At 35.2% G+C, this 27525-nt stretch overlaps 1 protein-coding gene across 9 annotated transcripts; it reads right to left on the bottom strand.

Annotated features, from left to right (window-relative positions):
* Window positions 1-27525, bottom strand: GPSM2 (G protein signaling modulator 2). Of its 9 annotated transcripts, none has more exons than XM_087960775.1 (16): window positions 27197-27369; window positions 19890-20172; window positions 16094-16172; window positions 15078-15299; window positions 13991-14126; window positions 13249-13391; window positions 12644-12767; window positions 11460-11575; window positions 9747-9902; window positions 8548-8656; window positions 8167-8296; window positions 6028-6098; window positions 4732-4905; window positions 3978-4131; window positions 3636-3853; window positions 1-1735 (listed from the first exon to the last, which is right to left on the bottom strand). In XM_087960775.1, exons 4-16 carry the CDS (start codon window positions 15296-15298, stop codon window positions 1568-1570), a joined length of 1920 nt encoding a protein of 639 aa, XP_087816901.1. In that variant the 5' UTR covers window position 15299; window positions 16094-16172; window positions 19890-20172; window positions 27197-27369; the 3' UTR covers window positions 1-1567. The 9 variants fall into 9 exon arrangements, with proteins under 9 accessions (XP_087816901.1, XP_026527538.1, XP_087816902.1 ...); XM_026671753.2 differs by having other exon boundaries at window positions 27154-27357; XM_087960776.1 differs by lacking the exon at window positions 27197-27369 and adding an exon at window positions 26946-27003.

Here is a 27525-nt window from a genome sequence, read left to right as displayed (position 1 = left end):
TGTTTTGAAAAATGACGTTTTACTGGATATACAAAAGAAACTGGATGAAATTTAAAAATTAAAAAGAAAATACAAACAATAAATTGAGACAATGATCTGGAAAATATTTCTTATTGGATCTACAAGAGTTATTAAAACCTTGAATAAATCTGCACAGTGGGATAAGAATTGAAATCTACAATACAGGTAGAACTCAACCAACAATTGTAATAGAGCCTGCCCATTACAGCTGAGTCATGGCAGCCATTAAGGAAAGCGCCCACATGGTTGTCTCACAAATCCCCACACCTGCTCTTTCTAACTGGCCATTAAATGACCATGTGGATCATTAAATGGCATACAGGTTTCTCAGGCCTCAGGGAGAACCTGGGAAGCCTAGCACAGGCCCTGCCCCAGACATCCCAAGACCACCTCTGCCCCAAGGCATTCTCTGCTTCATACCTCTTGGGGCCTGTCCCCTCCCCCCAACAGGGTCACACTTCTCTCCACCCACCCCCCATTCAATCGCTCATATACTTTTATGGGATAAGGGAGCTGGGGTGCTGCAGCATCTCTACAGTCAGTCATAAGGTGAACAACCACAGGGGCAATGTAGCGGTTGTGCCTTCAGAACCCCCGGCCCTAAGTCGCTTTTGGGTAGGGTCCACTTATAACTTCAAATGGCTAATCATAAATTGAGGATTGCCTGTATGTGACTGAATTAAGGGCTATTAGAAATAAAGGAATATAAAGTTTATTTCTTTGATCAAGTTTAAAATGAGATGTTAAAGTTCTGTCAACACTTTATGGTCTGTTTGCTGACATCAAGATTGAAAAGTTTTATGGATTTGCTTTTGAATAAGGGATGAAATTATGGGATGAAGAGAAACCTGTAACCTTACAGAGAGTAAAAAGTTATTAAATTTGCTTATACTTAACTAGAAGTGACTTTATATATTTTTTCCTTTCTCTTCTAGTTTATTTAAGTTTTTATTACTGTAATCAAAATTCTTAATATTTTTTTAAAAATGAGACAATGTGACAATTTGAGACTAAAGTGACAATGTAGCCTCCTTTTTATGACCCAAACTGAATTGGCTTCTTTTTCTTGCATCAGCTTAATACTGTTTTATAGATAAAAAGATTAAAAAAAACAACAGTATTAAAAAATTTTTTTAAAAAAAACACCGTAATTCTGTTCATTTTAAAACCTTCTGAAATATGTAAAAGTTAGGAAAAAAATGAATTTATTTCTACAGTTTACATATTTTAGCAGAGAAAGTTGTCCTAAATTTGTGACGAAAGTACCTTAAACACAGATTCCATTAATAAAGGAAAACAGTATATTTACATAAAGAGAAATGAACAGAAAAGCAGACAGTATGGAAATAAAACACTATACAGCTAACTTTCAACAACCAGTATTCAATATCTGATTTTAAACAGTGGTAGTAATGACTGTACCGTATTCTATGTACATATACTGAATATTTTCAATATATATATTTCCCCTGAAGGCATTATATGTAAACTATCTGTTGCTGCTCTACATAACCATCCCTTGTTCTTTCACATGAGCTTAAGTCCGTTAGGTAGAACTTGGCCTCTTTAAATTAGATGGTGGAAAGACCCTCTGTTCATCCATTCTTTTCTCCTGTGATCTCAAAATAAGGCTGAAGAAATCTTCATCGGGAACAGTTGGCCCTTTTGGAATGTTTGGTGGTGGTTCACATCTCTGGTCATCTAATCGAGAGCCCTAAAAAAAGACCACATTAAAACCATTACTTTACAGTTTCAGCTAGTCCATTTTTTTCCACGGGAACTCCACTGGCATCCATTTCAAACCTGAGTGTCTTCCAGAACCATTCTGAACAGTTATTCCAACAGACTAGATGACTTTTATTTTAAATTTTAATATTCACTTGATGAATAAACAATTACATGTAGAAGAAGATCCAGAAGTCCATACAAGAAAGCGAAGAGGCTGGCATTGAAATGTGGCCTGCATCCTTACATACACCAAGTCATCTGCCTGCGAAGGGATCAAACCCTTTAACTTTAAATTTCCCAGTTGGATAGTAACTTATGGGGAAAAGACTGCAGTCCTACACACTTACTGGGAAGATGGTACACCAATTCAACAGTACCTATTTTTAAATATGAATGGGATGCTCCAAGATACAGTAATATACTGTACTCCTCAAAGCACTGCAGCTGATAAGTTGCCTGACAAACTGAGCATCCAGGAAAACAAATGGAGTGGTACTTGCCACTTGAGAAGAGTGCAGTTACATCTGAAATAAGTTTGAAACCCACTATCCAAATGAGTTTTCACTAAAAACTAAATCTAACTTAATTGTGTTGAATGGTAATCTGTTAAACTTTGGAATATGAAAAGAAAAAAAGTATCAAAGGCTGAGGAAACCCTAAATCCTACAGAAATACAAAATAATTCTGAAAACAAGACTTTTGAAACTTTTATGTTAAAACTACATAAATCTTTGGCCACCTAGCACACAAATGGGGATTTTGCATGCATTCATAGTGAGCATTTCCATTTTAAACTCATTTATGTGCTGAAACGTATGTCTGTTTTCTCTTGATAAATATAGGCTTTTGTTTTGCTAATAAAAGGGGAAAGAATAGGATATCCACAGGCAGATAACAAAATACACAATAATAACTATACTCAATCTGTCAAACACTGAGCTATGCTTCATTTAGATTTAAAATTCACCTTTACAAACTGTTCACTACAAAAAACACATTGCTTTGAACCTTGTATATATATAACTCATTATATATAATATATATCACTCATTAAAGCAGCCTGACTTTTTTCAGGTTTCTATATGGCTCACTATGAACAATATTTTTACCATTATTGTTTTTGCTCAAATACCCCTCCCCAAATTGGATATATATACTTTCTATGCATAAATAGTTTTAAAATTTACAACAGAAACTCAAATTCATAGTTCACTACGATGCACATTCATTTTGCTGCATTAAATTTATGGTTGTGCAATGATTATAAAGACGGGTGCATCAAAATGTGCAGTTCTTATCTACAATTCATTACAACCATGCAACTGTTTTAATAAGTCACAACTAGGCTGCACTTGTACATCTGATGCAACAGCACAGTCCTGTTACCTTTAACATGGCTATTCAAACTTCTTATTGAAAATCTGTTGGCATATTACCACTTAAAATGCTTAACTGAGAAAAACGAAGGATAATAGCCATCTAAGCAATTCTCAGCAATTGTTTAACGCTTCAGAAGAGGCACACATTTTTACTTACTTAGTAATACAAAACGAAGTAGGAATATTATTTAGAGCCCCATTACAATTTAAGATAACATCTAGGCTAAGAAGTTGGTTTTAACAGAATGAGGAATTGGCAAATGTAATCTACTCTTCTATTTTTGATCCCCCTGCCAAAGAGTTGAACTTAACATTATCACGTAACATTGCTTAATTAGCATTAAAAAGATTTTAAATAAAATTATATGTCTTTTTTTAATACTTCCAAATTTATTGATTCAACTGACAAAAAATACAACCAGGAGGCTCTTTGAAACAACTACTTGCTTTAGAATGTCTTTTTAAGAATACACACCACACAGAATATCAGGGCAACCAAAATCTCACCTGGCATTTTATTAATATATCAAAGAAGTCATCATCTGGTTCGCTGTTCTTGCTGGCCATCAGGTGACCAAGAACTGATTGACTATTATGCTGATTAAGACGAAGTCCAGGTAAATTGCTGGCACTGGCTCGCTGATCATCTAAACGTCTACTCTGAGAACTAGCAAGCAGGTCTAAAAATTCATCTGTATGTGGAGAGAGCACTGAAGCAGAAAAGGCTGCAAAAAAAAATTACAAAAAACATTATATGTGGAAAGCAGCAAGAGGTGCAACAATACACTGGTTAAAGCAATATCTAACTTAAAGAGATTGCAATATTATGTAGGCTTTATAATTAATTACATTTTTGCATAATTCTGGATGCTGTGGCAGAAGCTGTCACTGTCAGTCTGTTCCTGTCCTGGAAACAATATCGCTGATCATCCATTCGGTTGCTCTGAAATCGGCTCAACAAGTCAAAAAAGCCTTCATCTCCAGGGACTTCTAAGCTGCTTTTCTTAAAAATGATAAAGTACAAAAGTAAATACAAATAATACTAGCCATTATACTAGCAGGAGAATTTTAACTCAATCTACATAATTCAGATTAAGTATTATTATGGGAAAGAAGTGAAAAGGTCCAGTGAAGAAACACTAAAAATATTAAGGCTAGGAAGTAAGTTTGACATAATGCTATCTCAATATAAAAGAGCATTTCCACTTAGTGTCTCACTTTATCACCAAATATTCAATTCATGTATACCAACAAAACTAATCTATTTTCTCTTCACTTCTAAATGTTTATTCATACATAATTATTTAACTGAATTAATTTCTAACTTGTAGTCTTGTAATTAGTATGAGATAATCTAAACCTTAATTATATGCTGTGAATCAGTTTTAATTGGAATGGCAGGTAAGGCTAGTTAGTAAGGAAATAAATAAATAAGTATACAAGTATTTTCATTTTAAAAAATTAGGCAAAGCAATTAAAACTGGCATATTTCTAAAATGTTTTCAGTAGCAAAGTTCAAATATCTATACATCTACATCTATGTGTGTGTACCATATATTAAATAAAATACAAAGTTTTAAAATGTTTATTTCTCCACAAATACCTTCTGTGAATTTAGTCGATGGTCAATAGAGTTACTAGCATCCTGAAGAACTTTAGAAGAAGTAATATTTTTGTATTTTTTCCCTTTCAATCGATTTACAAAGTGCAGTTTTGCTGAAGGTTTGGGAACCAATGGTTTCTGTTTAGCTAGAATTTCACTGTTCCAATCTTGAACCTAGGAAACAGGTAACATTGTATACCAAAATGTTTTCCAGAAAACAGTTTTTGACTATATGAAATGCAAGTTAATTTAATTTTTCCATCTCTATCAAAACATGGCTAATTTATTCATGTTTGCAAAACTAGTGTTTTAACCAACAATGCACGTCAAATTTGCCCATAATTGCAGAAAAAAATCCTTATCAGCAAACTCTGTTTCCAAGGTGCTAAACATGAGACTGGCAATCAAGCCTGGGGTCACTTCAGTGTGCAGATTGTATATAGATACAATGGCCTTGTTCATCCCAATTCTTTATAAAGTTAATGTAATCCTTAAAGTATTTTGCCAGTGAAACTTGGAAAGCTCAAGGTTTTCTGCAGGTCTCATCTCCTTCTTGCTCCTTCTTGCCTTTGGGATCTGAACAGTAGAAGTCCAAGAGGGAGGGGAGTATGAAAATGTCAAGGATTGGCTCAGGGATGACACTTCGACATCTTTAACCTCTGCCCACAAATGCTACTAACAAATGCTACTAAGGGCCCAGAGCATTTGTCAAAAGACAACGGGCCTGACAATCCAGCCAGCCTGATGTCCAGCGAGCTCTCCCTCCCAAACTGAAAATGAAAGAAAAAAGAAACTACTGTTGGATAAGCTTGGATTTAAAAAGAAAAAAAAAGAGCAATCTACGGGTTGCAGGAAGAAGGGAGGAGGGTGTTTTCAACTCCATTAGAAGGTCAACTCTAGATAAAGAGTACCTATAATTTGTTGTTTTTATATATTATCATTTTGACTGGTAGCTCATTGCTTTAATTTAAATGAATCTATAAGAAACATACATTTATTATAGGAAGAACTACTGCCAGACACTGACCAAGTTAGTTGTAGTAAAATTTTCACATTTACGATTTTGCACAATTTAATCTAGGAACAAACAAAATCCATAAGGGATAATGCTTTTACTTTCTTTCATACCTGTATTATTACAAAATCAATGCATTCTCAACTGTAAATCTGGACCCAATATTATGATATATATGTGTGTGTGTGTGTGTGTGTTTTACACACACACACACACACACACACACACACACACACACATTTATTTTTTTACAAAGCCACTTCCACTTAAAAGACACCAACCTTCTCAGGTGTTAGTTTCATAAGTTCCAATTTTTCCATACTATGGCGACGTCCTAACCTCTGTTTAGTGCCTAGAATTACAAAAATTAAGTAATAGGTTATTTTGAAGAAACATACAAAGAACAACTTAATGGACATTAACATAATATTTACTGAAGATGATCACCCCACTGAAACTAATAACATCGCTTCTAAATTTGACTGCAAAAACTAAAAGACATTTAAAATGTTTTAATGGAGGCAAAAGAAACCATTTAAAATCCCAAATGCTGAAAGAGATTACTCCTGTCCACTTAACCTGAAGAGTGAGCTAGGTGTCTCCCTTCAGGCACATAATTTTCAACAACTGCTGAAGTAGGGAAGGGATAATTTGTTCTACCTCCAACATTTTGTCTCTGCTTACAATTATTTTCTGCCACAAAGTTCAATAGCTGTAAGCTGTCTTTAAAATAACATATAAATTGCCTTGTATACTTTTTTGTGTTCCTCATCAAATCTTAAAATCCAATCCAGGACACATCTACAAATCATTTCCTTAGCACTGATAATGGCCCGTATTTATTATTGAACAATATAATATTTCATTTTTCAATATTTTTTGTAAGAAATTTGTAGAAGAATTATGAGGCTAAGGTCTCACACTAGCTTCATTAGCTACAAAGGTTAAAAATATTTGGACAAATATATTTTTGCACAAATTAAAATAGGAACAAACAGAAACTATATAGAACATTTCTATGGTGGAAACTTCTATACTAGCAATATTGAGTTTCCTCCATATCTATGGTAAGTATTACAGGATCAATGCATTATTTTCTTTTCTTTACATTTAGCAGAAACATCCAGCAGAATTCACATCTAGTATTGCCTTTTAACTTGAGAGATTAATTCAGAAATGGTACTTGACTTTTATCAAAGTTCTGGAACACTTTCTAGAACCCAAAAGAAAGGGAAGTTCTTACTATGCATTCCCTCCCTCTATGTTACCATTAAAATATTCTATCCATTACTATTTCTCCTAATAGACATATCTGACAAAATTTGTATAAAGCTCACTTTGGCAATTATTTTAAGAATACCCTTTAGAAGACACAATCTAATTTATTCAAAATATTATTTCGATGATACCTAGTTCCTAATATGTATCTTTAAAACCATTTCTATAAATCATTTCTACATTATTACTTGAGAATGAAGTGACTTGTAGAAATAGACAAATTATGTTTTTGTTAGCAGAAAATAAATCAAAACCAGAGTAGCCATTCCAGAGAAAGCAACTTGTATGGAGATAAGCCAAGGGACAAAGGATTTACACACATACACACAAACACACACACACACTTTTTATACCATCATTACTTATAACTCTACAAAATGTAATATTCTAAAATGATATACAATAAAAATATGAGTGATGAAAAACAAGGAATTATATATACATTATTATGTTTACAAGGAATTATAATCCAAGATTTGGAAAATCATGACTTATTGTTAATTAGCAGTATACTCATTTTCAACAGATTCCACTTCTGGTTAGTATCCATGGGTACTAGAAAACTTTATTGGTTGCTCAAAGGGATGAAGGAACCACCACTGGGAACACAGAAAAAGTATGAAATAAGAGCAAGTCAATTGCCATAAGTCTGTTCCCTAAGTGCCTGGCAGCGCTTACATGGATCTACTTGTATGATTTCACTGAGCCCAAAAAGTTTATTCTCGTTTGAGAGGTAAATGTGTTCCTGTAATGCAGGCACTTGCAAAATAGGACTAGTAAGGCCAAATGTCTGTGGGAAGATAAGATATCCCACTGAATAATACAGAAGAGTTTTGAGGAACAGCTGAGGTAAGAGAAGGAAAAAAATTAAGAAAAAACGATTAAGTAAAAAAGCAAAATGACAATTGGCTCAAAGAATGAAATGTGCTAAAAATGGGGTAGTTAAAAACACAATGAACACAATGGCACAGCTAATATGATGTGCATAGGAAGCAAGGTTCTCACTAAACTTTAAAAGCTCTACAATGTTTTGAATGTAATCCTTTGCAGGTGTGTGTCGCATTTTGGTAATCATAGAGAACACAATAAAGAATTGAAGGTTTTAATAAAGAAGAATACTAAAATTTATTGGGCATATTTACCATTCAAGTTATAATCTGGAATCTGGTTTTCAGTCATCATTGAGTTGTTTGTGCTGAAACTTAGACCAAGTACCATTTGAAGATCTGAGAGATTAAGTTTAGCTGTTAATTCTCCAGTCTTATCTCCAACCTGCAATCAAAGATATTACATGTTTTATGTAAATGATTTTATTTATTTAAAATATGTGAATCACACTCATCAATTTAAAACAATCTTAGAGTGACTTACAAAATAGAAAACCAAAACAATCCTTTCCCCTCAAGCTTTCAGTCTGTTTTTCCTTAATTTTATTTAGTCAATTTATTCCAATTACATACAGTACATATACTGTTTTATTTGAAAAATGCACACAATGAAGAATTAAAAATATGTGCACATACCTCTCTTGAAATATCTAAATGCTTTTCTGCATAATGCATAGCTTGATCATGGTTCCCCAAAGCTGTGCATGCATTCCCTAAACTCCAGCATGCTCTTCCTTCACCAATTCTGGAACACAGTTCAATAATATACACATCAAATACTCTAGTTAAAAATAAAAGAAAGCTTTTAAATACATTTAAATATATAAATGATTTTAAATAGATATGTACAGTTCAAGGACCCTTGAAGACCTTAATCATAGTCTCCAAACTCAGAATTCTAGGAATTTATTGTTGGATTTAATCTTTTAACAGGATAAAAGCAAATATAATTTGTAAGATACATTAATTTTAATTTATCATATTAACTGTAATTTACTTTAATTACATATATCAAAATCAGATTTTTGACTTGTTTTGCCTGTCTCAATGTAACAGCATTAAAATGTTTTTAAAAATTATAGCAATATTTGCATTAACAAATTGTCATGCAACTACAAAGCTTAGATATAGAAAGCACACCAATCTCCGTGATAATGCTAATCAATACAGAATAAATATTAATTATTGGAATATTTTAGAAATTAAACATTACATAACTTACTATCTTCCCTAATTCAAAAATGCTTCACTTTCTGTTGAAAAAAGCTTTCCAAAAATTCTATAATGGAGAAATTTTAAAAGATGACTTCCTTATTAGTGCCAAAAAAGTTGCACAGTTGAGCCCATGTAAGAGTAACACTTGATTTAAGAGAATCCTTAACTTTATAAATACCTACATCTCAAACAATTGATAGATTCATGGATTGGGCTAAAGTTGCTCATTCAGATTGATGTAAGAATGTAAAATGGGCAATACTGAACCAGTTTAAATATCAACAATGATATTCCCCTCTGAAAAAAAAAAAAAAAAAAAAAAAAAACCCCAAAAACCCCCAACCCTTTTTCCCACACCAACCCCCTTCCTTTCTATTTTAGTCTACCAGTTTTTCCACTTTGCATCCAAATGCCAATAGAAAATCCAAAAGTTTTGATTTTGCTCCAAGGAACTAATATAGGAGCAAACATCTTCAACAACAGACATTATTATTGCAATTAATAGTACAATCCTATATCAAACTGTTTAGCATGGGAATCCTGTCTATATAAATAAGGCAATATTCCTATAGAAAACAAAAAACTGTATTACTATATAGCAATTAATTTAAAACGTTTACCTGTCATTTAGTTCTTCAGCAATTGCTAAGTGTTTCAGATGATAATCTATGGCCTTCTCATAATCCTGAAGTAAGGTATAGGTATTTCCAAGGCTGTAACATGCCTGTGCTTCCACAGCCCTATCTTTAAGCTGCCTTGCAAGCTGTAATGTTTTCCTAAAGGACAAACAGATACAATATTTACTTATACGATTCAAACCACCAGTCAATGTATCAGAATACAGTAATGTACAGTAGTGAGACCCACTGGATCTATTATAAACTTCAATGTAATATATAAAATGGTTCTTTAAATAATATGGGGAAAATATTTAAAAAATTAAACAAGTCCTTTGCAAATTGGTATATATTATGGCATACATTAATATTGAAAATGTTTTACTGCCATTTACCTTATCACCAATTAATATGATAAATAACAATCAGTGGCATATGTGGAAGTGATGGATAATCAGCATGTCAGGAAAGCTAGTCAATCATTATGGGCATTTATTACAATATTTCCTTTTGCTATTATTCAATTTTCTCAATTATCCAGCATGCACCAGCAACAATGTCTCATTTTCTAAAGCCAGCTTGAACAACCAGTATTTCCATTTCCAAGTAGTCTCTATCTTCACTGAATGATTCCAAGCAAGATGCTTAATGTGCTTAATTTCCTACCCTTACAAATTAAATCAAGTTACATTGCTAAGGAATATAAATGAAATACTACACAAAGTAATCAGATACAATTGAAAAATAAGGTTCCTTTGCAGAATTACCAGGGAGTAAATTTTGCAGATATCTATCACCTAAAGTTCTTGGTGTGTTTATATATCCAGATGAGTCTTTCTGTTTCCAGTCAGCTAAAGAAGCCCTGTTTCAAATGCCATTACACCTGGATTCAAGATTAGGCTTTATGAAAATGAGAGCTTTCTCCATTAGCCATTTTAGAAATATGTATCTTGATATAGACTATGTATTTACTTTTGCTGAGTTTCTCTAAACAGATTATGACCGTTCTGTTTTATGCATTTAAGACAGCTGAAATGTATGCACAGCTATTTCTTTTAATGGAACTGTTTTAATTATCTTATTGTTTTAATAGGTTCTATTTATAAACCACTAATAAACCCTTCCTAAATACACGACTAAGCACTGAACAACAAATTTAAACATCTTGTCTTAGGCTCTTGGATAGAATTTATGTCATATTTCATTTTCAATAAAAGTTATATTCTATTTAATGTATAAAATAGCAGTTTAGTGCCATTTTGTACGTGTTTCTGTAGGAGTGAGCCTTACTGAATTCAGTGAATCAGTATAGGACTACAGCCTAATTGTGTGGCAATTCTGTCTCTGGGAAGAAGCTCTAGTAAGTATACTGCATATTCATAGCTCAAACACAAGAAATGCCTAACTATACAGACAGATATTCTACCAGCTTTAGTATTTTATATCTATAATATATTACATTTTATAGAATTATGGCTGGATAAAGTTGCATTTATTTTCTTACATACCAAATTTAAGCAATAATGAAAATAAAATGATGAAAACAAATGCAGCCAAGAACAGCAGAAGACAACAAATCAGTATTATTTTGAAATAGCTAAAGGTAATGCAATTATGCATATGTCAAAATGAAAACTTAAAAGATATGATTTTAAGACCTGTGTAAATCAGAGTAAATGTATTAATAATATAATATAAAACAATACTCAAACTAACTTATAGTATTCAGCAGCAGTTTCAAATTCTCCCAGGAAAATATAGGCATTTCCAAGATTACTGTAGGCCCTTCTTTCTGCAGCTCTGTCACCAAATTCTTTTGCAATCAAAAGGCGCTGGAAAAGAATTACCCTGTTAATTATTGTAACAATGCTCAATGTTATTGCCAGAATAAATCACAAGTGAATACTAAGATTCACTCTTTTTTCCTTTTTTTTTAACCAGAACATTATGTATGACAATGAGTCCTCAAATTAGACTACAAATAAAAGAGCCTGCCCATCATTGTTGTAAGATATGACAGTTGTAAAATTGGGTCAGACATATGACTGACCTGATTTTAGGTTTTTTTTTTCACAGCAGTTATTAAAACAACTGTACTTGTTAAGCAAACCAGTTTTTTGCCATAGGTGTATAGTTTTGCCAAAAAACGGAAGTAAATGCTGGTTTTAACCAAAAGCATCATAAAATGCAGTCATGCAACACTGCAAACAGATGTAAATTAGTCCTGGTTGCCAAGTGCCAAAAATTCAGTCATGTAACTGCGAGGGGAGAGGACAACCACTGGAACTTCAAATCTGGGTCCTAAGTACCACCCCCCCAAGTAGGTCTATCACAACTTCAGACAATCACTAAGCAATCAATTCTAAGTCGAGGACTATTATATACAGAAAATATTTTTAAAGTCATCTGTCTCCAAAAGCAGGCTAGAAGGCAACAACGTTCCGTGTTTCATTGTATGCTCTGTGATGCAACGTGATGTCATGCCGGCCATATGACCGTGGAAACATCTCCAGACAATGATGGCTTTTTAGCTTAAGAAATGGAGATGAGCACCACCCCTAAAGTTGGTCATGACTAGCGAGGTAAAACCCGTGGGAACACCTTTACCTGTCTTCAACAGTTCAAAAAAGTATCTGATTTTCAGCCCAATAATGCACTTTAAAATATTACATGCATATAAATCTATATCAGATAATCTCCTGTTTACTATTTTAAAAGGGTACATTTTAACTTTCTTTTATAAATGTCATAGAAGATATTTCCTTGAATATCCAGCTTTCTGTATATATTTCATATGAGAAACCAAGGAAACAATAGTATATGCTTCACTAACATTACTTTTTAAACAAATAATATAAACTACAATGAACCAGACACACCAACATGCACTCTTCTTATACCTGTTCATGAGTAGTAACAGCACTTCGGAAGTTGCCCAGAAGATAATGTGTATTTCCCAAGTTTCCATAGGCACGTCCTTGGGCAGCTCTATCCCCCAACTCTGTTACAATTGTCAAGTTTTCCCTATTTAATATTCAAAGTTTTAAAAAGCAAATTACTAGGTTTATAATGGAAGAAATGTACAAGTAACAATTATGAAAAATAATTATTTTGTTAATTCAAAAGAAAACATTTTATGCAGATTGATTTAATGTTCATTATATATTACTATTTGTCATCCTCTGAAGGTGATGTCCTTAAATCACCTGTGATTTCACATGCTATAAATTATAGTAACAATACTGATGGCTGCTATCCAAGTTCATATTTTTCTTTCTTAAACATTCATCTTATTTAAGTAGTACTGCAGAAGAAATAGTTGGAATTTTAAATTATACTCAGTTTTTATCTAAATTTTATATATCTTCCAATTTATATGCATTAACATCATAAAATTAAAAGTGCTTTAAAAGAATTAAAATAACACATTTTAATGCATTATAAAAAGGATGATTAAAACTGTATCCACCTTGAAAGATTAATCCATTACTAAATTTTTTCTTACTGATAATAATCGGCAGCTTTCCGCAAGGCAGTTTTAACATCATCTGGAAATTCTCCTGGATCATGAGTACCTGCACAGGCAACACTTTTACCTTTGGAGTGATACACGTTTCCAAGATTATACAAAGCTCTTGCTTCTCCCACCTATAAATACAAATAAAATATTTTCTTAGAAGTTCTTATGCTACATAGCTACTCATGTAATTGAACAGAAGAATCTCGTTTCCTGTTGTGAGAAAACAGGTGGTCATGTATATCACCTTTTGCAATCTTCTGACATTCTGACAAACTAAGTCAATGGGGAAGTCAGATTCACTTATCAATCACATTACTAACAACTCGTGATTTGTTTAACAACTGTGGCAAGAAAAGTCGTAAAATGGGGCAAAAGCCACTTAATAACACTCTTGCTTAGAAAGGAGATTATGGGCTCAATTGGGGTTTTAGGTCAATTGGGGTTTTAACCTGTAGGGATTTTTTACTTTTTGATACTTTTTGATCTCCACAATATTACTTCAGGAAGAAAGATGGCAAGAATATCTTCTGAATTTTTTTCTTTTTTAGTTTGGGTCAGGGAGACAACATCTAAAGATACCGTGGCAACCCACTAATAAGCTTGAAGAACTTTATCAGAACAGTATTATTCTATTGCTGATATCAGGTTCCTCTTAAATGTGTAACATTCTTCAAAGAATGCACACTGTGCTTTTTCTTTCAATATTGACTGTAGTGATTTTTCTTACCTTATCACCTAGATCTCTTGAAATATCAAGGTGCCTCTGACAACAAACAATTGCTTCTTCAAAATTCCCAAGGACCTTTAAGGTATTTCCCAAGTTGCCACTAGCTTTAGCTTCTCCTAGCTGATCTCCAATTGTTCTGAAAATTGAACATTTAGTCAGTCCTCCTGCTTTTCTGTTAAAAAGTCAGCTCAATCTTGAGTACCAGAAACATTTTTATTAAACTTGGCAGCAACTATATGTTTATTACACATAAACAATTTTACCCCCAGCCTTAATGATCCTAACTCATTATAATCGTTATTTTTCCTAGTTCATTTTTTTTCAGACATAGATTTTCAAATCTACTAGTATTTCCAACTAATGTGTAATCATTAGAAAAGGATAAAAAGGGTACAATAACACTTTGTGATCCATACTGGGGAAAGATTATATTCCATATACACAAGTGCCAATGAAGGTGTTTGGACATATTTTATATATTTGGCTAAACTGTACTTCACACTTATACCCAATTATATAGTATAAAATATATTTTAAAAGTAATGTAAGATTGTTGTGAGGGTTTAATTTGTTGTGAATATAAAATAATGCCCAAGATAAATTACACACCATTCTCCTGAAGGATAAAACTTTCCTAGCTATTATTCTGAGTGGTTCCTCATAACAAATTTTACTTACATGACTAAGATGATCTGCCCTATTCAACAGCTAAGTCATATGAGATGGAACAATTTTGGGCAATATTTAAACGAACACATTTTTAATAATTATCACAAAAAGTGATATCTAGATAAAGTATAAATTATAGCAGTTGGAAAAAATGTGAGGCTGTTATTATGGGAGGAACAATGAGTGTTAAGGTTGGCTTGGAGAAGAAGTTACATAGTCCTGAAATAAAGGATGTGTAAGAAAGAAATTCAAAATAATCCCCCTTGAGTATGTTTAGTGTAAGATGGGAAAAGGCTTTCAAGAATTTGTCATTCCACTTTACTACAATAAAGAGCATTACTGATATCCATGCTGTGATTGTTTCTTGAACTGGCCTATCTTGAAGGGCTGACATAAAAGTATCAAAATCTGCATTTACCTTGCAAGAGTTAAATCATGGTGATGATATTCCAAAGCTTTTGCATATTCATGCAAGTAGAAATAGGCATTGCCCAATTGGCTATAAATAGCACTGAGTGTTTTTAAGTCTTCTGTTCCAACCTGAACAGCAGCTTCAAAGAAAGATACCCCAGCTCGACAATCCCCTGCTTTACATAAACGCTCCCCTTCCAAGGCAAGCTCCAAGCATGAGGCTTCCATTCTATAAATATGAAACGTAAGAAAATTTGTGTTTTAAAATAATTATTTCTTCTAGTAGTCATTGAAGCAAAATAGCAATGTATTAAATTTATTTCAAATTCGCTGAATTTCAAGTACTTATTGAAGCATTTATTTTTGCATCGCAAGTTTAAAATATATTATTAGTCCCAGTTAGAAAAGGAGGAAGGCCATTGGATATTGGCAGTGGGTAGTAATTAATGAGAGGGCAAGTGTGCTGGTGAAATACTATATGTAGTATTGAGTTATCAACAGCAGCACAGGTAGTCCTCAAATAATGACCCCTTGTTCAGCAACTATTCAAAGTTAACAACAGTGCTGAATGAATGGTATTTATTACCAGTCCTTGAAATCCTATGCCTCATGGTTACATGATCATGATTTCTTTCGTTTCCTGGAGCTTCTTACAAGCAGGAAATTTTCCCAGCCAGAGATCTTAAAATCTACCGGAAGGGATAGGGAAACTAACAGGAAATTGCTCCTGCTTTTTTGCCCACCCACACTCCATAGCACCTATCCACTGCAGCCCACCTTCCCATGTCACCGACCTATTCTTCGGAGCACCTGCTAAGAATGGCCCTTTGCACACCCACTGGCATGCCACTCCTGCCTCTTCCCACTTATCAACCTTTGCAGTCCTGGGGCTATAATAGGAACCAGGACTGCTGGGATTGCTGTCACTCAATAATTCCAGTAGTCACATGATGTTACAATTTATGACCGCATTGCTAAGCAACGCAAATTTCAATCCCAATGGCCGTTGTAACCAAGGACTACCTGTAGTAATGGCATTTAAGGGGCTTTCTTGGTTCTCATTTTCCTGGTCTCCATTCTCCTCTTTGCCTGGCTTGAAACTCTATATAGGATTATAAGCAAATTTGAGCAGAATTAAAAATCTTGGAGGAATGGTAGCATTTAAGGCACTTTTGGAGCTAGACTGCACCATTCACAGGATCCAGCCATTAAAGCTCCTAGTCAACCATCTTTCTACTTGTAATAATAAAAATGCCAGCATCTGGTTTACTGTTCAACCAATCATAATAATATCTTTTTAAAAAGAACACTGAGCAACTGTCACATTGTATGATGTAACATGTAATTATCTTGCACATATTCTGAATATCATCACTGCTCACTTCCTAATATTTTCCTAATGCCCGATGAACTTTTATAAAAATGATCTTTCATATCAAGTATTTAATGTGCAAACAAATACCATAACTATGTTAATGTTTTTCAATCTTTTATTTTTTTAATCACCGTGAAACAGATCAAATAGTGTATGAAGCTACTATTTCTACTTTAGTATAATACAAAGAATTTGTTAAGTTAAAGATGACATAAATGTACACATAAAACTAGCACAATTGTTTAAAGGAAAAGCTACATTTTGGAAAAGCTATAAAAAAGTCATACATAACTGGATAAGAAATTAGGGCATATATAATATACATATAAACTATATTTCAAATGCTCACTTGTAAAAAGAAAAACATTCTGAATAGAAGGTATATTCAGTATTTTGATAAAGAGTTTTTGATAAAACCACAATGATCACATATAAAATGAAATTACTGAAAGAATACTATACCTCTTAGCTTTCGACATTCCACAGCCTAAGCACATCGATATGATAGACATTCTTAGCTTGTGCAGGAAAAGTAAAATTTATATTTTGCCCATGAAATGTCCCAGTTTGCCTATCTATAACAAAGCTATAGCATTTCTCAGAAACAGCCAAGAGGTATTTTCTTCCATTTTATTAAAATAACAAAATTGACTACAGCACTGTTATAATTGCAATAACAAAAGATTTAATCCTCTCTTAATGTTAACTAATCCTCTCCTCTCCAGAGAGGTTCTCTCCAGGCACCTTATGTTAAATGTCACATCCAATTAAAATGATATATATTCCACCCCATACCTAAAAGGTACAATCCTATTAATGAAACAATATATTGTATAATCCCCTCATACCACTAATTCATTTTTAGCTTGAGAGTATGTATATATGTACTGTATGTGGATATGTTTGTGGGTATATATAAACATACATACACAAATGCTTTTTAAAACACTTAACTTAAAAAGTTGTAGAAGTATCAAGGTCTACACTTATACACTGTATAAGAGACAGCTGCGTAATAGAATAGCAAAGAAAGAAATTCACTGTATTAATTTCCAAATCACTTATGTCTTAGTTCCTAATTTTAAGGAAGACTCGGGCAAAGTGCAATAGGTTTGAAACAGAAAATAAAAACTTTTTCAAGCCTGGAAACTAAAAAATAACTTTTTAAAATTTTGTCTTGAGAAAAGGGGGAAGGGGGAGAGAGCAGGTGCAGTACCTTTAAAAATGTCCCATTAAAGGTCAATCTGTCCCCTATCATTTCAGATTTTAGGACAAGGAATACCATATTTAAGCTAAAGAAAAACAGAATTATTTTAATATTAGGAAAAAAGTCCAACCATTATAACTATTTGATGATAGAGCCAATTTTCATCCTCCACAATTTGCTGAGTGCATTTAAGTAGGTTTGGATAAACATTTGTAATCCATTATTAATTGGAATTACTGCACAAACAAGAGTTTGGACTTTTATCTAAATAGCTCCCTCTAGCCTTATGTATCTATGAAAACAGCTTCCTACTCTGTCTTTTCTATGAACAATTATTATTTAATCAAGTACTCAATAATTTAGGTAATGTCGGTTAAAGCTCTGCAGTACTTTGGGTTTCAAGGTAAAAATATAGTACAGGACTGCACTTTTTAAAAACATTGTCTTTTCCAGGGACTGAATAGCTGCCTTATACAACTGAGCATCATCCTTTAAAAAGGTTTTTAGTAGAGCTATCTGTACATTGGCACTCTCCAAAAAGTGTTCAGTCTTTGAATGTATATAAATCTGAAGTCCTGCACAGACAGGTGTATATGGTACTTTAAAAAATTTTCTCCATTTGTTTATATAAATCAAGACAAGCAACAATTTATCGCACTGCAGCCTTGTTTTGGATTCTAGGTATATTGATATTATGGATGCAGTATAAATATTTGCACAAGACTGTTACTCAAGATGTTTGGTTTTGCATCTAACAATCCACTCATTTTACCCAGATCCTTTCATATAATTTCCTGTATTTATGTTCAGATGTCATTCAACAATTTATCCTGCTTTTTTAAAAAAATACTATTCAATATTTTAATTCTTCTCAAACTTTATTTTATTTATCCATTTTATTTGGAAATGCTGTAATTTCCATTACTTTAGAATAAAATCTAGTGTCATTCAATAATCATTTAAACCCACATGGTTTTGAGAAACAAAACCAAACAAGTTGTGTTATCAAGCCAGTGGCCCTTTATTATAGTGAACAGGTACAGCAGGTTTAAGTGTGATGATGATGCACAGGAACAAGGAATATATTCCTACATTATACACACACACACATATTTTTCCATCTTCCTATCTGGGAAGACATATGTGCTCCCTGATGAAACAAGAAATAAAAAATATTCTGTTTTGTGAACTGAGTTCACAAAAGAAATTGGAATCTTCTTGTATCTTCTATTGAATCACAACTTTTAATTAAACCCAAAACTGATCTAGGTGTCATAAATATTCCTCTCAGATTGCTATCTTTGCTCTGTTTAAAAAATTGTCTTTTCCATTCTTTGGCATTGCTATGGAAGAACCAGCTGGATCTCCTTAAATATAAACTGCACTTTCCTTCAATTGTGTGGCTCCATGACAGCCCTGAACATGCAGCTTCTTTAAGGAGACTCTCACCAGAATGGCATGTATTACTATGCTTGATAAAAACCATCTTTTTGATTCTGGATAAAAACACTGCACATATTTTAAGCACCAACACTGTTGATTTAGAAGATAATAAATAAAAACATACAGAAACAAAGGATATATTAATAATAAAAGAATAGATATGATTCATGTTGTGACTAAAAGCATAAGAGGTGAAAATTCCAGTGTTTTTGAACTGAACTAACATAAGATTCAGCCCAGAAAATATGGTAGGAGAGGCTGGAGCAAGTTAAATCAAATCCATATGTGGAAACTCATTATTGCCGATTTTTCTTAATAACTTTGGCGAAAGTCTACAGGGTTCTTGCTTTTTTAGAAAAACAGGTCCATATGATGATAGTGCTACAAGTACAAGATTAATTTTATTCTAGATGAACAAACAGGGATGGGTAATGAAAACAGACTTCCTTTCACATTAATTTGATCTTAAAACAATATACCAGGTATATGTGTTAAATATCTTTCCTCATATATGTAGTTCCATAGCTTGGCTCAGCACAGGTAAAAATAAGGAAGCTTCAAACAAAATTTGAAACGTTAAAGAAAAAAAAAGGTATTGTTAAGCTTACAAGCACCTGAAAGGATCAATAATGGATGAACACTAATTTTGCAATTAAAATGCAAATAATGAGATAATAGTGGTACTAATCATACTATACTGACCCTCTGAAGTATTTTGAATAAATAAAGTAAGCATTCAGACGCAAGCCTTAAGTTAATTTTTCAATGTATTAAAAATTAGTATATATGCCTACCTGTAACGAACATGAAATGAATTATCTTCACACATGTTTAACAAAACATCTTCTTCCATCAATTCACATTCTGAGTGAATTTATTATCAATTAGGCAGCATGCAGGAAAATCACCAGGGAATGAAAAAATATTCCCATAACAATGTCCCAATATGTTATCAAGACTTGGAGTTTATAAAATTCAAATTCTTGTTGCAGTATTCTTTGATTAGAAAAGGAGATTCTTATCAGATATCACTTCAAAAGTCATATTACAACTTGAATCTGTCGCTCAGTTGTATTTCTGCAAAGAGAGTAGAAAATGCTGTTTCCAATTTCATTTGTATAATGAGTGTTAAATTATAATTTTTTTAATATGAGATGGCAATGCTTAGTGAAGATACAACAAATGAAATTCTTGTATAAACAAAGCTTACAAAGCAAACCACTTATATAAGCAATTTTAATACACTGCTCAAAAAAATAAAGGGAACACTTAAACAACACAATGTAACTCCAAGTCAATCACACTTCTGTGAAATCAAACTGTCCACAGGTAGCAACGCTGATTGACAATCAATTTCACATGCTGTTGTGCAAATGGAATAGGCAACAGGTAAAAAACATAGGCAGTTAGCAAGACGTCCCCAATAAAGGAGTGGTTCTGCAAGTGGTGACCACAGACCACTTCTCAGTTCTTATGCTTTCTGCCTGATGGTTTGGTCACTTTTGAATGCTGGCAGTGCTTTCACTCTAGTGGTAGCATGAGATGGAGTCTACAACCCACACAAGTAGCTCAGGTAGTGCAGCTCATCCAGGATGGCACATCAATGCAAGCCGTGGCAAGAAGGTTTGCTGTGTCTGTCAGTGTAGTGTCCAGAGCATGGAGGTGCTACCAGGAGACAGGCCAGTACATCAGGAGACGTGGAGGCCATAGGAGGGCAACAACCCGGTATCAGGACCGCTACGTCTGCCTTTGTACAAGGAGGGACAGGAGGAGCCCTGCCAGAGCCCTGCAAAATGACCTCCAGCGGGCCACAAATGTGCATGTGGCTGCTCAAATGGTCAGAAACAGACTACATGAGGGTGGTATGAGGGCCCAACGTCCACAGGTGGGGGTTGTGCTTACAGCCCAACACTGTGCAGGACGTTTGGCATTTGCTAGAGAACATCAAGATTGGCAAATTCGCCACTGGCGCCCTGTGCTCTTCACAGATGAAAGCAGGTTCACACTGAGCACATGTGACAGACGTGACAGGGTCTGAAGACGCTGTGGAGAACGTTCTGCTGCCTGCAACATCCTCCAGCATGACCAGTTGGGCAGTGGGTCAGTAATGGTGTGGGGTGGCATTTCTTTAGGGGGCTGCACAGCCCTCCATGTGCTTGCCAGAGGTAGCCTGACTGCCATTAGGTACCAAGATGAGATCCTCAGACCCCTTGTGAGACCATATGCTGGTGTAGTTGGCCCTGGATTCCTCCTAATGCACGACAATGCTCCACCTCATGTGGCTGGAGTGTGTCAGCAGTTCCTGCAAGACGAAGGCATTGATACTATGGACTGGCCCGCCCGTTCCCCAGACCTGAATCCAATTGAGCACATCTGGGACATCATGTCTTGCTCCATCCATCAACGCCATGTTGCACCACAGACTGTCCAGGAGTTGATGGATGCTTTAGTCCAGGTGTGGGATGAGATCCCTCAGGAGACCATCCGCCACCTCATCAGGAGCATGCCCAGGTGTTGTAGGGAGGTCATACAGGCACGTGGAGGCCACACACGCTACTGACCCTCATTTTGACTTGTTTTAAGGACATTACATCAAAGTTGGATCAGCCTGTAGTGTTTTTTTCCACTTTAATTTTGAGTGTAACTCCAAATCCAGACCTCCATGGGTTGCTAAATTTGATTTCCATTGATAATTTTTGTGTGATTTTGTTGTCAGCACATTCAACTATGTAATGAACAAAGTATTTAATAAGAATATTTCATTCATTCATTCAGATCTAGGATGTCTTATTTTTGTGTTCCCTTTATTTTTTTGAGCAGTGTACATACATGCTAAACACTATTTTACGGATTAGTTATAAAATAATAATTTAAAGAGACTGGTCATAGAAGGTTCTCTTCTATACTATAGGTTCTCTTTTGTTCTAACTGTCTTAAAAACTTTATTTGGAAAAATTATAGCAAAATATTTTTTAAAATTTTACATATTTTAAATTTTATTCTGATGAACTGCTGCAAGGAAACTACAATAGTAGAAAAATATTAGAATGAAGACTCGAGATCACACACTTTCACATATTTCCACTAGAATTGTACACAAAATGGAAATATGCTTTGTTTCAACCCAGAAACAAATACTATGATTTCTGGAAATTCCACTCAACTTCGGCAGAAAAAAAAACCTAGAATGTTTTTGTTTTTCTGTCTTTTGGGCAAAACAAAACCTACAGGATATTATTTCACTGATCAAGGCTAGTACATATCAAATTTCATCTGTCGTTGCCTTTTGCCTTTTTCAGTAGAAAAAGAAGTTCCCAGTAGAATACTTATTTCTAGCCAACCTGCCAATTAATTTTGCTTTCCTCCCCCCCTTACCCTCAGCTGCTATAGATGTCCAAATAGCAAAAGAAGGGAGTGCAGGCTCTGGGGCCCACGCAGGACACAGCAGCTCTCCAACATCCCAATAATACATGAGGCTACATTACTTCTGCTGTGATTACTAAAAACATACTCCAAACACAATCCATTGGTTCTTTACCACTTCTGTTTGGAAGTATGTTTTCATCCATCTCTGGAATAAACAATAAAACAATTGTGTTTTATTCTATACCCAAAACTAACATAAATGTTTTGGTTCCGGCATAAACCACAAGAAAGCACTTGTTCTGTACAGGATAGTCTATGTAAACCAATATTTCATAGAAAAAAATGAAATATTGGCAATGTGACTAATAAACACTACTACTTCCTCAACTGAAATTCCATCCAAACTATCCTGAATACCAAACCCTCAAACTATTATTAATCATGCTACTGTCTAAACCAGAACATATTTAGTATCTACACTGAACAAAGTTAGACAATAAAACACAGTATCATTACCGTTTTCCAGAAAATACGACCTATCCGGAAAGTAAGTCCTAGCTTGATTTTTACATGTGCGCCCAATATAAGTCCTAACCCCACCACCAAATAAGCTCTAATGAAGACCCAACCCACTTGAATGCACGGGTAAAAATTAAGCTCGGGTGGGGATGGGGGGGGTGGAGCTGCCCTACTACTTACCTTCGGACAGTTGTAGCCAGGCCTCATATACCCCAACACCTGCCTTGCCGGCCCATTTCTTCTAAGGCTGGCAAGGCTTTCCTGAAGATCCAGAGCTCCGTTATAAGCTGCAGAGGCCTTCAGGAAAACCTTGCCGGCTGCAGAAGAAGTTCCTAAAGGCCTCTGACAGTGAAAAGGAGGCTGGGGGTAATGCGCGCAAGTGAGGTTAGTCAGTGAATAACATCCCCTGAAAATAAGACCTGGTGCCTTTTTTGTGGAAAAAAATATATAAAACAGGATCTTATTTTGGGGGGATGTAGACTGACAACACTTCAGAACAGTACCAATATTTTTTATCAAGTCCCAGATTTTCAGTTCCCAGATCCGAATCAGAAGGCATAGCCACATACAGAGGGACACTGTATATCATGACATCATCATGCAAATGACATGAGTTATGCATTTGTATCAGACATCGTGATGTGAAAACAATTACATAAGGATATTGTGATACCATCGTTTTGACATCACAGTGGTATATAACAGATGTCTATGCCAGAAGAGTATCCTAGCCAGTAGTATGAAAATTACTGATTACAAGTAGTCCTCGACTTACAACCATTCATTTAGTGATCATTCAAAGTTACAAAGGCATTGAAAAAAATGATTTATGACCGTTTTTCATACTTACAACCATTGCAGCATCGTCATAAACACATGACCAAACTTCAGATGTTTGGCACCTGATTCATAATTATGATGATTGCCAAGTCCTGTAGTCATTTTGTGACCTTCTAACAAAGTCAATGGGGAAGCCCAATTCATTTAACAACCATGTTACTAATTTAACAACTGCAGTGGCAAGAAAGGTTGTAAAAATGGGCAAGACCACTTAACAACTGTTCACTTAGCAACGTAAATTTTAGGTTTGACTGTGGTTGTAAATCGAGGACTACCAGTGGTCCAGGGAACTAAAAACATCAATTCCTATCCCAGCATATTTTTTAAACTCTGCATTCTTCAAAAATGATTCAGAAGTACAAGCCTGAAAAAAATGCAGACCACACACAACTGCATTCCATTAATTTCATTAATGTAGCATTAAGTATTCGCTTAAAGCTCATTAACAACTCTTAAAGCTCATTAACAACAACATTAACAACTTTTAGTATCCCTTTGAAGGATTGCAAGATCAGCAGTTACAAGACAATTCACATGAAAAACTGTCAAACAAGCAAAGCACAATTGAGAGAACCAATCAAAACATGCTGTACAACTTAAATACCTGATTCTTAAAACACATATTATACTGTGAAACACAAATGTAATTTTGCTGATTTTAATTATACATTTTATCAATTTTCTATGTATTGTGTGATAATCTATACCTAGAAAATAATATATCGCTGAAATCCTAAAAGTTAATTACTACAGCCACTGTTTGTTTACTGACCTCAGTTATTGACCACTAGCAAATAATCTATACTAGACAAGAATGTATACTAGAGACTAATACTATGGAAAGTGTACAAGAGAATTTAATCTGAAAGAGACAGCAATCTTCAGAAAAACTCAGTCACGAGTTTGCTCAGTAATCAGTAATGACTCAGTAATCAGTAATGACAAAGTCACTGAAATGAATTGTGGTCACTAAATGACAAGTGGGTCTAGTAGGAAGCAAGAAATAAGAGATCTATGATCTAGTGATTAAGGCACCAGGCTGGAAACCAGACTGTGGAGACTGTGAGTTCTAGTCTTGCCTTAGGCACGAAACTGGCTTGATATCTTTGGGCCAGTCACTTTCTCCTGGCCCTACTCACCTCACAGGGTGGTATTCTCAGGAATATGGGAGGAGAAAGGAATATCAAACCATTGAAATTCTTTTAAAGCAATTATACATCCACATCAATCTTGATTATGTATCACGCAACTGTAAACTTAATTAGGATTAATTCTAATTCTAACCCTAACCCTACAACCAGCAATCTCTCTTGAATGGACCCAGTTGAGAAAAGCTGGTCTAATCAGAACAAAGGTCACAAAATGGAGCAAAACTCAGTTAATAACTGTCCTACTTAGCAATGAAATTTTTTGCTCAATTATGGTCCTAAATCAAGGACTGTCTGTATAGATGGAACAAAGGAAAATATTTGCTTTAAAGGATTTCAATTTATACTATGCCATAATCTTATTTTTTTTTAATAAAATGTATATTGGTATATGTCACCAGATAAATTTTCTAGAACATATAAAGGCACTTCATATTTATGTTAGAAATGTAAACAACAAAGGGCCTTTTTATCAACTTTGGTGGCGATGTAAAAAAGTTAGAATTTTTTGAATTTTGATACATACATTGAATTAGAGGATTTAAAGATTAATACACAATCAAGACCAATTTTTTTTCTTTTGTGATTGGACAAACAGCTGGAAAAAAATCAAGGAACTTCATTTTTGTGCATAATTGCAGAGACACTATTGTATGCATAGAGATAGCAAGATTCAGCATTACCCACATCAGAGAAAGAGTTGGTAAAGATGATGGAACTTGCTGAGATGTTGATTTCTTGGATAAGAAAAAACAGTAAAAATGGCAAACGACTACATTTACTGTTGACTGAAAACCCCTCACAGTCCTTTTGCATAAAAGAGAAAAAGCATACTTTGTTTTGGTTTTGAGGATTTATGGTTATGATTATTGGACAAGATGGATTATAGAAAGAAGAGACTTATGTTGTAACCATAACGTTCAGTAACCATAACGTTCAGAGGTAAATTTGTAGCTGTACTGATAACTTCTGTAAAGAAAGTTGGAAGCTACAGGTAGTCCTTGACTTAAAACAATTGAGACTGAAATCGTCAATCATTGAGCAAAGTGGTTAGGCAGGACATCATGTGACTACTTCCTTCAACAACCATAATCCCTGCACTCCAGGGTTAAAAACCTTCCTGCTGGACACTCTGACTCCTATGGGGGGATAGGGGCTAAATTCTCTAGCAGGCAATCCTTTCACTGATAAAAATGCTGGCTGGAAAATGCCTACCCTGAAATCCAAGCATGATTTTAGCACAGTGTAGCATGGGGCATGACGACACCCTCTTGTTTCCTGAGGGGTGACAGCAAAAAGATCCCATATTGCATCCATCCTAAAATCCAAGATCACTGCAAATGCACCATGCTGCAAACACTCTATGCCAAAATTCTGCTTGGACTTTTCCAGCAAGCCCCCAGAAATCTGGGGGAGTCCTCTTGGCAGTGCTAGCAACCTTTTCTGCCAGCTTCCCTATTGACTTTCTGGGGAAGCTGGCAGGGAAAATAGCAAATGGCAATCTATGATCACAGAGTGGTTGGCAACTAGCTGTAAGCGCAAACAGGTTACCAAGCCCCCAGGTACAGTAAGAGAATGCTATTAAGCAATCCGTGCAAGAGGAATGGTAAAAACATCTATTGGATCCTAAAAACATCCTGTCATAATATCCATACAAGCCAGGACATCCCAGCCCCCAAATTTGTTTAAATGCTGATGAGGGGGGGCCGCCAACTTTCAGAAGACAACATAACTATAAATCATTTCCAGAGCAAAGAAAATCAGACGTGCCAGCATTAATGGGAGAGGATTCTGTGATGATTTTCATCGAAAACATACGAGCCACATAGCCTTCATTTTCTCTTTCCATTTTGGCATATATATATATTTTCTTACAGAGACAATGCCTATGTCCCCAAATAAAGGTGAACCGCATTCCCCCCGCCCCCGAGGAGCATCTGACTAATCAAAATGCAGCCCATTCCTAGCAAAACTCACGCGAATCCATGCCTGTCCCCCCCCCCCTCCCAGTACGATTTTCTTTCAAAATGGCTCCCCTTTTAAGTATGCGGACTCCCAAACATGGGCAGCCCCTCCTCCTCCTCCTGCATCCCACTATCTTCAGGGGGCGGCTTCTGCCTTCTCCCTCATTTTTTTTTCTCCTCCACGCACACAAACGGGACGCTGCCACACTCCCCATTTATACCAGGCTCAGCGGTGCCCAACGAAGGGGATTCCTTTTCGCTCACTTTCATTTCAAGCTGCCCCGGGTCGCTCGCGGGTGGCTCTCCCCTTCGGTCTCCTGAGCTCACAATACAGGCGTCGCGAAAACACCCCCGCCCGAGAACCAGAAAGGGAGGGGCTCCCCACTTTTGCTTTTCACCTGCCCAGTCAAGGGCGCTCCCCCTCCGCCTCCCTGCGTGACGAGAAGGGGGGGGGGAGAAAACGGCCATCCGCGCACTCACAGCGCGCACGCGCCTCAAAAGCCATGCCCTTTTCTCTCGTTTTAAGGAGCCGTCTTGTCTTTTAATCCGGCGCTTGTTCCGCCCGCCACGTTCCCCTCGGCATCTTTTGCATT

The sequence above is a fragment of the Notechis scutatus genome, chromosome 3 (genome assembly GCF_049901735.1).
Source record: "Notechis scutatus isolate UNSWTSFEM ecotype Mainland chromosome 3, rNotScu1.2, whole genome shotgun sequence".
In the NCBI taxonomy this organism is placed as follows: Eukaryota; Metazoa; Chordata; class Lepidosauria; order Squamata; family Elapidae; genus Notechis; species Notechis scutatus.
The sequence above is the reverse complement of the archived record's forward strand: the minus strand, read 5'-3'. Positions and strand labels throughout refer to the sequence as shown.